This window comes from Saccopteryx leptura, chromosome 2 (assembly GCF_036850995.1).
Source record: "Saccopteryx leptura isolate mSacLep1 chromosome 2, mSacLep1_pri_phased_curated, whole genome shotgun sequence".
Classification (NCBI taxonomy): Eukaryota; Metazoa; Chordata; class Mammalia; order Chiroptera; family Emballonuridae; genus Saccopteryx; species Saccopteryx leptura.
Window position 1 is genome coordinate 181719406 of NC_089504.1, and position 14738 is coordinate 181734143.

Below are 14738 nucleotides of genomic sequence, written 5' to 3' on the forward strand. Positions count from 1 at the left end.
TATAAGAATCAAATGAGATTATAAATATTACAAATTGCTATGCAAGTATAATAGACAAATGTAGACTTCCCCTCTCCACTTCTATGTAACCATTTCCATAGGAAGCTTCTTTTTAAAATATTGTTTTATTCTTAGATAATTTTTTACTTTTCAATTACAGTTCATGTACAAACAATATTATATTAGTTTCAGATGTACAACCCAGCAATTAGACATTTATATAACTTACAAAGTGATCACCCTGATAAATCTAGCACACACCTGACAACATACATAGTTATTATAATATTGACTATATTTTCTATGCTGTACTTTACATCCCCATGACTTTCGTGTAACTACCAATCTAAACTTAATCCCTTCACTATTTTCACCCCCAACTCCTCTACCATCTGGCAACTGTCAAGATGTTCTCTGTCTCTTTAAGTCTGTTTCTGTTCAGCTTCTTTATTTAATTTTTTTTAGATTATACATCAGTGGTGGGGTTCAAATAATTTAACAACCGGTTCTCTGCCCTAATGACCATTTAATTATTAAAAAACGATATACCGAAAGGTAGTTTATTATTTCATGCATTTAATTCTTAAATAAGAACAGTAAAAGAGGTACACAAAGCTAGATTATGTTATAAGAAAGTTTTAAAGTATTAATGAAATATTAAGTAATACCTGACAAAAAACAATAAAACTGTTATATTTCCATATTGCTTTTTTTGTGTGTCAGAGACAGAGAGAGTCAGATAGAGGGACAGATAGGGACAGAGAGGAAGGGAGAGATGAGAAACATTAATTCTTCATTGTGGTTCCTTAGTTGTTCATTGATTGATTTCTCATATGTGCCTTGACCAGGGGGCTACAGCAGACAAGAGTGATCCCTTGCTTGAGCCAGCGACCTTGGGTCCAAGATGGTGAGCTTTGCTCAAACCAGATGAGCCCGCGCTCAAGCTGGTGACCTTGGGGTCTTGAACCTGGGTCCTCCACATTTCAGTCCGACACTCTATCCACTGTGCCACCGCCTGGTCAGGCTCCATATTGCTTCTTGATTGGCATTCTCACTTGCAATTTTTTTCATCTATGGATGGAATGAACATTACTATGGTTGCTTAGAATACGCTGTTGTGCAGATGAATGTTAAAAAAGAGTAAGGGGAAAAAAAAGAGTAAGGAATGTAAATTTGTGGTTTCTACATTGGACAGCTGCCCAGGCTCACAGTTTAGGGAGAAGCTTGATTACAAGTGCCATTTTAACAACTGGTTTGCCCAACTCAACAAAAAACTAGGTATCAGTTCTGCCAAACCAGTGCGAACCAGCTGAATCCGACCACTGTTCCACATATAAGTGAAATCATTTGGCATTTGTCTTTTCCTTTTCATTTTTAAAGTTTTTTTTAATTTCACATCATGAAAATAATATATTTTTCTGAAAACTGGGTGAAACTGTCCTGCTGGACATAGTTTTACACTGAGACAAAAGAATATTCAAATAGAAACATCAAAAGATTTACATAAAAATACAACACAAAACTACTAGCTTTTAGAGCAGAGGTCACATTGTTAACCTCAGGAAAAACCTTAGAATTCAAGGTATAAGGCAAAAGTCACAATGATTATCAGGGTTAGGAGTTTGGAAGTGCATATCACGTCTCGTTTGCTGGGTGCTCCCAAGTCTTTCTCTGGATTTCCATGGGCTGCAGTGCTCTTTTCTATATTATCTCCCACTTCACCGTGATCAATACGCTTGTTAGATAATGGCCCATCAAAAATTAAGGACAAGTTGCCTAAGCTACCTCAGCCTGACATTTCCTCCATGTTTCTAGGCGTCACTTTCCCAAGTGGCATAGTACCTCCCCACTCTGCACAGGGGACCTGGTCCCCTCCTTTGTTTTCCTATTGGGTATTTTCCATGTTGATATTTTTTTTTTTACTGCTTGTTCCTTTTTGGACACCATTGTTCCTGAACCTATACTTGTTGTCTGCTCTTCCTTCTGATTCTTCTTGTGAATGTGCCACCACGACACTTGGACCTAAAGACCTGCTACCTCTCTAGCTCTTACCCTTGGGACTCCCCTGACTACTAGGAGCAGGAACCGAGAAGAGTGCAAGCAACTGCCGGGTGTTCAAATGGCATTTGTCTTTGTCTGACTTATTCCACTCGGCACAGCACTCTCTTGGTCCATCTTTGTTGTAGCAGATGGCAAGACATCGTTCTTTTCTATGGCTGAGTTATTTTCCATTGTATATATGCACCACTTCTTTATCCGTTCATCTGTTGACAGACAGGTTGCTTCCATATCTTGGCTACTGATAATGCAGCAATTGACATACGGATGTCTATGTCTTCGATTTAGTACTTTGAGTTTTTTTGAAAACCCAGAAGAGAAATGGCTGGGTCATTCTTTGTCTCATTATAACCTTTGTTTTAAAGTCTTTTTTGTCTGATATAAGTATTAATTACTACCCCAGCTTTTTTCTGTTTCCATTTTCATGAAATCTTCTTCTATCCCTTTATTTTCCGTCTGTGTGTGTCTTTGATTTGAAGTTAGTCTCTTATGAACAGCACATATAAAGTCTTGTTTTATTATCCATTCAGCCACTCTTTGATTGGAGCATTTAATCTATTTGCATTTAAAATAATTGTTGATAAGCATTCATTGACATTTTATTCATATTTTTTATCTTTCTCCTCCTTCTTCCTCCTCCTCTACTTTCCACCTCCCTCCCATTCTCCTCCTCTCCCCTTCTTCCTTTCCTCATTTTTCTTTTTCTTCTTCAAGAAGGCCCTTTGACATTTCATGTAATACTGGGTTTGGTGGTAATGAACTCCTTTAGCTTTTTTTTTTTTCTGAGAAGCTCTTTATCTGTCCTTCAATTCTAAATGGTAGCTTTGTTGAGCAGAATAATCTCAGTTGTAGGTCTTTGCTTTTCATCACGGGAATATTTCTTGCCAATTCCTTCTGGCCTGCAAAAATTCTGTTAAGAAATCAGCTGACAGGCCCTGGCCGGTTGGCTCAGTGGTAGAGCGTTGGCCTGGCGTGCAGGAGTCCTGGGTTCGATTCCCGGCCAGGGCACACAGGAGAAGCGCCCATCTGCTTCTCCACCCTTCCCCCTCTCCTTCCTCTCCCGCAGCCAAGGCTCCATTGGAGCAAAGTTGGCCCGGGCGCTAAGGATGGCTCCATGGCCTCTGCCTCAGGCGCTAGAATGGCTCTGGTGGCAACAGAGCAACGCCCCAGATGGGCAGAGCATCGCCCCCCTGGTGGGCATGCCAGGTGGATCCCGATCAGGCGCATGCGGGAGTCTGTCTGACTGCCTCCCCGTTTCCAACTTCAGAAATATACAAAAAAAAAACCAACCAAAATAAAACCCCAAAAGAAATCAGCTGACAGTCTTATGGAAACTCCTAGTAAGTAACTAACTGCTTTTCCCTTGCTTTTTTATGATTCTCTGTCTTTAACCTTTTCCATTTTAGTTATGATGTGTCTTGGTGTGGGCCTCTTGGGTTCATCTTGTTTGGAACTCTCTGTGCTTCCTGGACTTGTATGTCTATTTCATATACCAGGTTGAAGAAGTTCCCTGTTATTACTTTTTCACATAGGTTTTTTTGTTTTGTTTGTTTTTTTGTGGGAGAGACAGAGTCAGAGAGAGGGACAGATAGGGTCAGACAGACAAGAAGGGAGAGAGATAAGAAACATCAATTCTTCACTGCAATTCTTTAGTTGTTCACTGATTGATTTCTCATATGTGCCTTGACTGGGGGGCTACAGTAGATCGAGTGACCCCTTACTTGAGCCAGCGACCTTGGGCTCAAGCTGGTGAGCCTTGCTCAAACCAGATGAGCTCGTGCTCAAGCTGGCAATCTTGGGGTCTCGAACCTGGGTCCTCAGCATCCCAGTCTGATGCTCTATCCACTGTGCCACCGCCTGGTCAGGCCTTTTTCACATAGGTTTTTAATTCCTTGCTCTCTCTTTTCCTTCTGGCAGCCTCATGATATGAATGTTGCTATGCTTGAAGCTGTCCAAGAGGCTCCCTTTTTTTTCCCCAGAGGCTCCTTAAACTATTCTCATTTTGGGGGGAATTCTTTTACCTTTTTGCTGTTTTGCTTGGGTGTTTTCTGCTTCCTTATCTTCCAATCACTACTCTACTGTGGGCTGTGTACACCCTCCTGTTGTAGTTGAGTCTTTACTGCTGTTGGCAAATCAATGGGAGCAATTTTCCCCCAAGCCAATCAGCTGTGAGGACTTTCTATAACCGCCACGGAGGGCATGCTGTGCTGGGGACAGCCCTATGGAGCAGGACTCACTTAAGCAGGGCTCTGAGTCTGCCCCTTGAGAGTGTCATTGTGGAAGTGGTTAAGTGGTACTTTGGCGTGGTCGAATTGTCTACTGGCTTTGGGGCCTCCCAGAAGGTATAGGCCAAGGCCAACAGCTGTCTTTGCCCTGCCTGGGGCCACCTGGCATAAGCTACAAAGCAATCTGCCCAAGATAGGCCAAGCTCCAAACCACAGCTGGCTGATGCTAGTGCTGGGCCTGGGGCTACTTACCAAGAGATAGGGGGCACACTGAGGCCAGATATTTCTTGTTTGAGAGGTTTTAGGAAAGCTAGTAGCATGGGCCAACACTTGAGAAGTTTCTTTTTTAACCACTGTATTTTACCCTAACTTTTGGGTCTTTGAATAATGGGGGTTTGGGCAAAGGAAGCTGTTTTTTTGTTTTGTTTTGTTTTTTACAGAGACAGAGAGAGAGTCAGAGAGAGGGCTAGATAAGGACAAACAGACAGGAATGAAGAGAGATGAGAAGCATCAATCATCAGTTTATCGTTGCGACACATTAGTTGTTCATTGATTGCTTTCTCATATGTGCCTTGACCGCGGGTCTTCAGCAGACTGAGTAACCCCTTGCTTGAGCCAGCAACCTTGGGACCAAGCTGGTAAGCTTTGCTCAAACCAGATGAGCCTGCGCTCAAGCTGGCAACCTCAGGGTCTCGAACCTGGGTCCTCCGCATCAGTCCGACGCTCCATCCACTGCACCACTGCCTGGCCAGGTGAAGCTGTTTTTTGTTGTTGTTGTTTTATTAAAGGTGAGAAGATGGAAGATAGTAAAGCAGACTCCTACCTGCCCCCAGACCAAGATCCACCCAGCAATCCCGTCTGGGGCCAATACTTGCAACCGAGCTATTTTTAGTGCTTGAGGCTGATGCTCAGACCGAGCTGTCCTCTGTGCTGGGGCTGACACTTAAACCAGTTGAGCCACTGGCTATAGGAGGGGAAGAGGGAGAGAAGGGGGAGAAGAAGGGGGAGAGAAGCAGATAGTTATTTCTCCTGTGTGTCCTGACTGGGAATTAAACCTGGGATGTCCATATAAGCCAGTCCGACACTCTATCCACTGAGCCTCTGGCCAGGGTCAAAGGAAGCTGTTCTAAATTAGTAATTTTCAGTACCCACTTTATTTTGAGCAGAAGTGACCTATATTTTTTCCTCCAAATTATGTATTGCATAAAATCTCAATAAAGAAAACCATAAAGTAGAACTACTTTGGCTTAATCACTATCCACTCAGCCATCGCCCTTTGCCAGCATTTATGGTATTTCCAAGGAACTTGGGCATTCTAAATAGTTTTACAATCACTGTTTAAGCTTTAAATCCTACCTCCATTATATGCATGAATCTGTCTTCAGAGGGTGGGTGTGTGGCCTGCAAAATCCGCCATATGTGTTGCGTCTCATCCAGAGATACTTCTAGGAGATCTCCAACCATCATCAGTTCTTCCAGCTGGGCTTTAGCTCCAGGTGACAACTCCAACACTGGAGGTTCCAAACTTCGGGGCACCAAAGGGCTCTTTCGAGGTTGTTTCCTTGGAGTACTAGAACCTTTCCAAAAATATAAGACAAAACAAAAATTAAAATTGTGGAAGCCTGACCAGTGGTGGCACAGTGGATAAAGTGTCACCCCAGAATGCTGAGGTTGCTGGCTCTAGCAGAGGCTCATCAGTGTGGGATCACTGGCTTGAGTGGGGACACTGACACACGGTCCCAAATCTCGCCAGCCTGAGCCCAAAAATCGATAATATGAAAAGCCCAAGGTCACAGGCTTGAGCAAGGGGACACTGACACGCCCCAGTTGAGGTATATACAAGAAGCTCAATATACTCAAGTGACATAACTACGAGTTGATGCTTCTCATCTCTCTCCCTTCCTGTCTCTCTCTAAAGAAAAAAAAAAAAGAAAATTATCTAAGATATGCAATGTTTCTGAAGTAAGTATTTAGGAAAATGGTTCTTCCTCCCCCAATACTTTAGCCATCTAGGTTGACTACATCAGTATGAGTGTAAAAATAAAATTGAAAACAAATACCAAACAAAAAGATCTAGAATTCTAAAGCTCACTCTAAAAAGCTGGTTTAGAGTAAAAAACTGACCCCTTATTATTTCTTTATCCTGTGACGGAAAGGGAAGAGGAGGAGCAGGAAGGACTCCCTTAACCCACGTTCTCTCAGAGGATAGCAATAGATTAAGCATAGATGTGCTCTATGTAAGTAAGTGTTTACTTTTCTAATGAACAGACAACACAGTTGACCCTTGAACAGGCAGGCTTGAACTGCATGGGTCAATGTTCACTCATACATGAATGAGTGATTTTTAAAATCCACATATAAGTGAACCCATGCAGTTCAAATCTGGGTCATTCAAGGGTCAACTGTATTTTTGATCCAAAACTGAAAATCTGTGTATACAAAGGGCCTACCTAAGATATGTCCTAATTTTAGAGTGCGTGGTGACTAAGTGCCCCTAACCCCTGCATTGTTCAAAGGTCAACTGAAATATGTTATCCAGTAAAATTCTGAATTTTACTATGATGACATGAACACCCTCCATTTTTCAGAGGTATGACCTAAAAAACTGACTCACTTTCACTGGGAAAAAAGAGAGGGAACATAGAAATTATGTACCATGGAAAAAAAGAACTTTCTAACTATTAAAGCTTCCCAAAACTAGAATGAATATTCTTTAAAAGCAGGAAGTTCCTCAACAACTGGTAATAAACAAACAAAGGCTAAATAATTCCTTATCAGGCATTTTATCAAAATGAGAGATGAGACTAGAAGGTCTCCAAAGTTCTTCTAATTAGGATTCAATGTTACGTAAGTTTTCAGATTATTACCTAATGACAGAAAATGCAACTAGGGCCTGGCTTCTCCTAACCACAACTGCATTCTCAGGGTCCAGCAGCACTTTATGGCAAAGATACATATATATTTTAGAGGAATTCAGCCTGGGGCCTGTGGTGGGTACAGTGTCAACCTGGAATGCTGGGGCCATTGGTTTGAAACCCTGGACTTGCCCAGTCAAGCCACATATAACAAGCAACTACTACGAGTTGATGCTTCCTATTCCTCCTCCCCCCACTCCTCTAAAATCAATATATATATATATTCCCCCCCCCCCCATTAAAAGGAGGGAAGAGGCCCTGGCCGGTTGGCTCAGCGGTAGAGCGTCGGCCTGGCGTGCGGGGGACCCGGGTTCGATTCCCGGCCAGGGCACATAGGAGAAGCGTTCATTTGCTTCTCCACCCCCCACCCCCCCTCTTTCCTCTCTGTCTCTTTCTTCCCCTCCTGCAGCCAAGGCTCCATTGGAGCAAAGGATGGCCCGGGCGCTGGGGATGGCTCCTTGGCCTCTGCCCCAGGCGCTGGAGTGGCTCTGGTCGCGGCAGAGCGACACCCCCCCCCCCCCCCGGAGGGGCAGAGTATCGCCCCCTGGTGGGCAGAGCATCGCCCCTGGTGGGCGTGCCGGGTGGATCCCAGTCGGGCTCATGCGGGAGTCTGTCTGACTGTCTCTCCCCATTTCCAGCTTCAGGAAAAAAAAAAAAAAAAAAAAAAGGAGAGGGAAGATAATGAGACAGACTCACACATGTGCCCTGAGCAGTATCCACCCAGCAGCCCCCATTCTTGGGGCCCATGCTTGAATAATCAAGCATGTTATTTTTAACTCCTGAGGCAGACATACTCGGAGCAACCGAGCTGTCCTCAGCGCTGGGGTCAATGCTCAAACCAACTGAGCCACTGGCTGTAGGAGCGGAAGAAGGAGAGAGGAAGGAGAAGGAGTGGATGAGAAACAGATGGTTGCTTCTCCTGTGCCTTGACCAGGAATCGAACCCGGGACGTCCATACACCGGGCCAATGCTTTCTCCATTGAGCCACCAGCCAGGGCCAATAAATAAAATCTTAAAAAAAAAGTAAGAGGGATTCCTAGTATTAATTAATACAATGGGTTTTTTCTCACTGGTTTCAGGCTTATCCTCTCCATACTGTTTTAAAGGATAATACCTTGAGAACAACTCTTAGAAGCAGAAGAATAAGCATGTTCTGCACAGAATGAAGGTGCTGTCCACATGTGAGTGACCACTTCCTCAGATTTGATGGGAATCTCTTCATCACAAAAAAGATTGGGTTCCAGACTACTGGAGGACTTCACACTGGCTGTGTCCTATAGAAGGAACAAAGGAAGGGTATTCAGAATTAGAACTACAGTCGTCCCTCGCCATATCGTGGTTCACTTTTTGCAGTCCCACTGTATCGCAGGTTTTAAAATTGTATATATTTAATTTTGTACCGTTGGTTTTTTGCTATATTACAGGATTTTACAGTATATAGTAGGTATTTTTATATATTTATTATTTTAATTATTTTTATGATAAAATAAGCATTTTCTAGCCTAAAAAATTGAAAAGGTTTATAAGAGTGTGGAGAGGGTTTATAAAGCCTTAAAATATTTATAAGTAATAAAATAAATATAAGGTCGCTACTTCACGGAATTTCACCTATTGCAGTGGGTTCTGGAACCTAACCTCGTGATAGACAAGGGACCTCTATCCTTAACTTATCTCATAACAAGGATCTAAATGCAGGCTTTCAGATTAAAACTTTTAACACAACAAACTGAAACTATGACTTTAAAATTAAATATATATTAAATAAGAAAATGTCCATTAAGGGGAAAAAAAGGAATGAGCCCAATTTTAAGCCAAAAGGGAAAGAGTAAAGCTCAAAAATAATCCACAAACATAATAAAGCTACAAAAATTTTACTATTACACATTTTATCTTCTAAAGTTTATAACTCATAAAAACCCCTATACCCACAAGAAGTTAAGGAACTTCAACCCTTTGGAAAAAATAAAAAGGACTTAGGAGAATGTGACATCTTAAGGACACAAATCATTTGATCTTCTCTAAAGGTTTTCAAACCTAGAAGCTTACTCAGTGCTCTTAATATAATGAAGAGCCTGATGGACAATATTCAAATTATATAATTCCGACAGCTCTGATCAGGTCTCAGATGATTCTCCCTGTGGTTAATTTCCATAAACTAACATGTACAGCTTTAATGGTCAGAGTGGAATCAAAAAGATAGAAATCATATGTATTTCAACAATGAGAAATTTTTTTAAGTGGGAAGCGGGGAGGCAGAGAGACAGACTTCTGTAAATGGTCAGACCACGATCCACCCAGCAAGCCCCCTACTGGGCGATGCTCTGCCCATCTGGGGCCATTGCTCCATTGCTCAGCAACCAAGCTATTTTAGCACCTGAGCCATCCTCAGCATCAAGGGCCAACTTGCTCCAATTGAGCCATGGCTGTAGGAGAGGAAGAGAGAAAAAGAGAAAGAAGGGGAGGGGTGGAGAAGCAGATAGTTGCTTCTCTTGTGTGCCCTGACTGGCAACTGAACCCAGGACTTTCACACGCCGGCTGACACTCTACCACTGAGCCAACCAGCCAAGCCCTCAACAAGGAGAATTTAATAGAATGAATTGGTTAAATGTACAGGGTGGGGCAAAAGTAGGTTTACAGTTGTTCGTATAAAAATAATATAATAATAAATAATAATACAAGAATAAATTGTTCTGTGTACTCACAACTGTAAACTTACTTTTGCTGCACCTGTACATTAAAGGCTTGAAAAGCAAAAGAATAACACCAAGATAACTGCAAAAAAGAGCTGTCATCCCTAGGGCTTGAGGTAACAAAGAAGTGGGGTTATTAGAACCTAAAAACTCAGAGGAGCAGCCCTGCAGAGTCAGGATCCAGATCTCTGAGGAAGAAGCATGGGCCAGTTAGTTCTGTTATCTCTAATGGAACACGATATGGTTGGTTTCTGGGATGTGAAAAAAACAAGAAACTGGAAACAACTGCTGTTGCTGGGGTGAAATATAAAAAAGCATCCAGTTTAGATGACAGGACTAGAAAATAAAATGGAAAAGATCAAGTCCCTTCTTACTGTTCAAACCATTTAATTTTCTCAAATGTCCTCTACTGGCAGAAGGGCAACAGCAGGAAAGAGACAAATGTGTAGAGCAGAGGTTAGCACATTACAACCTGTAGACCAGATCCAGCTATCAGGCTGTATTTTGTATAAAGTGTAAACTAAGAATTGTTTTCACATTTTTAAAGAGTTGTTAAAAGGGGGAGTTGGGGTGGAATATGCAATAGAAACCATATGTGGCTCTCAAAGCCTAAAATATTTACTACATGATTATTACTATATAGTAATATATATACATCATAATATATAATATATTTATTACTTTACAGAAAAAGTCTGCAAACCGCTGGTGTAGAGTCCCACCTCCAGTAACACAGAGATTATAAAAGAATGAGTTAGGAAAAGGGAGACAAAAGCTTAATGAATAATGCAACACCTGATTCTCCCTGTAGAATGCATGAGAAGAAAACCTATTATCATGAGATTACCCTTAATTACACAGGATACTTAAAGTTTTATAATAGGATTCTAGAAAGCAATTTTAGGAATTAGCTCACTGAAAAATTAGGAATAGCAATTCGTTGTCTCCTTCTCTATTCAAGAATTAAGCTCCACTTGGTATTGCCTTTTCTGACCTTGATTTTACTCATTTCATTGTAACTCAACCAGGAAGCTTTGTTAGGCTTTCAAAGGGGAAAGGATAGTGATCAGAAAATAATGAAGAAAAGCAGTAAGTAAAAAAAAATAATAATAATAAATAATTGGCCCTGGTTGTTTGAGCAGTAGAGCGTTGCCCTGGCATGTGGAAGTGCTGGGTTTGATTACTGGTCAGGGCACACAGAAGTGACCATCCACTTCTCCATCCCTTCCCCTTTTCTCTCTCTCTCTCTTTTCCCGTCCCGCAGCCATGGCTCGAATGGTTGGAGCAATTGGCCCTGGGCGCTGAGGATGACTCCATGGCCTCAACTCAGGCGCTGAAATGGTTCCATTCCAAGCAACTGAACAAGGGCCCCAGATGGGCAGAGCATCGCCCTTGAGTGGGCTTGCTGGGTTGATTCCAGTTGGGGCACACAAAGGAATCTGTCTCTCTGCCTCCCTGCTTCTCATTTAATAAAAAAAAAAATTACTTCTCCAAGTGCAGTATGAAATTGGTAAGGATGCATTGTTAGCCCTAGTGGAATCACTGAAAAACAATAAAAATAAAAAGATACAATATAAAGCTAATAAAAAAATAAAGCATTTTTTAAAATGTCAACCCAAAAGAAGGCCAGAAAAGGGCAACAGAGGAACAAAAAAGCAAAAGGACTTAATAAAAAATAAATGGCAAGATGGTCAACTTAAACCTAATCATGTCAACAATTACACTAAAAATGTAATGGACCAAACACTCCTAATTAAAAGACAGATCATATTACTTTAAAAAAAAAACAAGATTCAACTATATAATATGCAGAATAGAGACAAGGACCCTACTATAGGTTATCTCAAGAGACACATTTTAAATATAAAGACATAGATAGGTTGAAAGTAAAAGGCTGATAAACAGCAAGCTTAAACAAATTACTCTTCCTAAGGAGGAAAATTATAGTTCAGTCTCACTAATGGCAAATATGCAGGAAAGATGGAATGGCCTGTCCAGTGACAAATGAGTTTTACATACAGATCTATTGCTCCATCTTATCAGGTATTAGGTCGAACTAAAGTCTAAGCATAAATCTACCCTATTTCCATTAAAGCTGAAGCCAGCCATGTATTAATAAAGGTGAGAAGAAGAAAATAAAAAAAATATAGGTGATTAGCTTGGCTTTCTCTAAAATAAGCAATTACTGGGATACAGAATTTCCTGGGAAATTACTCCTATTTTATAACCTCCTTACTGATGTGTATTTCTGCACATATATACACTTATAAAATATAAACTATAACAGAAATGGACTATTTCATCAGTAAACAATATGCCTTAGAATAAACACGAATTATCTGAAAGAAGGTTATTCCAAACATAATCTCAAAAGATCTGACAGACTGCTTCATTAAATATGTATTTTCCTAAGTAATAATTTTCTTGAACTGCTGCTCAGAGTATTTTAGTGATCACAGAATATTATGTACAAAATGAAATAATGCAAAGCACAAACCATCTGTTTTAAACATTTGAATGCTACAATGCCTAAGATCAAACAAATGGTTTTATTTATTTATAAGAATAATACTGCATATATACATACTCTTCTTCCTAAACCAGTAGGGGGCTCTTCCTCAAGCAAAGACATTAAATTCAAACTATCTTAAGGATGAATTAATTCATGGTTACAATCAGGGGATATCATACAAAGGGAAAAATCACCAAACTAATTGCAAGTAAACTGCAATAAAATTCTCATTACAATTAGTGCTTGCTCTATGGGAAAATACTCAAGTATAATTTTTTAAATACAAAGATATTTACATCGAGGTAAATTTTACTTTGAATTACTCTAAGTCTTGCCAACATTCTTCTATTCTTCTAAGCTGTCAAATACATGCTAACACCATAAAACCCATAATTTTATTTTCTACACTGTCATACCCCCAACCAAAGAAACTATAGGATTAGACTCCATATAAATTTTACAAAAAAGGATACTCCATATAACCAAACCAAACCATGGTTTTGATCCCTAGCCCTAAAATCATGTAATATTTGTGATGTTTTCTATTTATAGATTAGCAATTATTAATGGGCTAGAAAGATAACCGAAGTATGGGAGACCTTTCTAAGCTATGGCAAACAGGCAATCTAGGATTAGCTAACTAACTTATAGGTGGCATGGGCTGCACTTCCTTTCAGCTGCTCCTGTTCATCCCACACAACTTTACAAAGATGGTCATTAACTTCAAGGTAAACAAGGTGCTTAGAACCTTATTTTAACAGAGTAGTTCCAGTTTCAACTTTTCTCAAGTCTTGAATTCATTTAATTAAAAATTCATTCGCTTGTGCCTGACCAGGCAGTGGCGCAGTAGATAGAGCGTCAGACTGGGATGCAGAGAACCCAGGTTCAAGACCCTGAGGTCACCAGATTGAGTGCGGGCTCATCTGGTTTGAGCAAAGCTCACCAGCTTGGACCCAAGGTCGCTGGCGCGAGCAAGGGTTTACTCGGTCTGCTGAAGGCCCGCAGTCAAGGCACATATGAGAAAGCAATCAATGAACAACTAAGGTGTCGCAACGAAAAACTGATAATTGATGCTTCTCATCTCTCTCCATTCCTCTCTGTCCCTCTCTCTGACTGTCTCTATTAAAAAAAAAAAAAAAAAATTCCCTTGTTAAAACATCTCCTTGATCCATTTATCTTGAGGAAAATATTTTCCAGCAGGTAATTTACTAGCATCAATAATTAATGGTTTTAATTTTATATCCTGGGAATTTAATGCTGATGATATTCCTACTCTAAGAATAAGATTCCCTACCCGATTCGCATGCTGAAAAGACAAAGAAAAGATAGTTAAGAGTATGGATAAGATTGCACCCTAGTTATTTCATACATAAAAGCACAAACTCTCTGGTTACAGCTGCAGAGTCTAAACAGATCAAAAAATACTGCTACTAGGTAAAAGACAACGACTTAAGCCTGACATGAAATAACAATAAAAAGCCAATAAAATATCACATGAAACAAACTTGTTAAAACTTTCGCTTCGTCACTAGTGTGGTGTCATTATCAAAATAATCATATCAAGGTCAAGTAATATATTTTAACTCAATTGTAACTGCAAATTCAAATAACAGGGCCAAGTATGATCCATCTCTGTCTATGACATTCAATCTAGCACCATCTAGATGAGAGACCAAAAACAAAGGACTCAAACCACAGCTACAATAGAATTCTTAAAGCCTAACTATTAGAGATGTTAACTAAAAAAAAAATTGATATTATTAGCCATGAAAGCTTTCAGTAAATGCATAACTTTGCTAGTTCCTCTAAGCCATAAGAATTGACAAGGAAAATAAATACAGTTTAAAAATTCTACCCTTTAAAAAAATTATTTCATCAATCTACATTTTTTGGAGCTTTGAAAAAATGCTATCACCATAAACTCAACAGATTACTAGATTTTGCTTCTACTCTCTGGACTCGATCAACAGTATTAAAACTTTTTGCACAAACCCGGGGATCAAGTATGAACCCACATACTTGGCGATGTAATTACCTTCATGTCATACCCATATGTCTCCCGAATGTCTTCATCGGAATCTGTTTCTTCATCATAATCCACTGTTTGTCGAGGGGAAGAAGAGACGCTGCTAACCACCCGGTTAAAAGCAGACTGCTGGAAACTAGGTAAGTGCCCCTAAACATCAAACAATAGCAGAATGAACAGAGAGGCTCTAAATACACATAGGCAATATGTGATTATGACTAGCAAAATGTAAAGAACCTGCAAAGGGGCTGAGTTCACCAGTTAATACAGATCATATATTTGCCTGTGATACCCAGGACCACCTGGATATTT

At 40.3% G+C, this 14738-nt stretch overlaps 1 protein-coding gene across 1 annotated transcript in view; it reads right to left on the reverse strand.

Annotated features, from left to right (window-relative positions):
- The window catches only part of KDM5A (lysine demethylase 5A), a 101679-nt gene that overhangs the window by 11553 nt on the left and 75388 nt on the right, over positions 1 to 14738 (reverse strand). Inside the window, exons 24-26 of the mRNA XM_066369551.1 lie at positions 14436 to 14576; positions 8313 to 8472; positions 5640 to 5860 (exon numbers count right to left, since the gene is read on the reverse strand). Coding sequence (XP_066225648.1) covers positions 5640 to 5860; positions 8313 to 8472; positions 14436 to 14576 — 522 coding nt within the window. The remainder of the gene's footprint in view (positions 1 to 5639; positions 5861 to 8312; positions 8473 to 14435; positions 14577 to 14738) is intronic.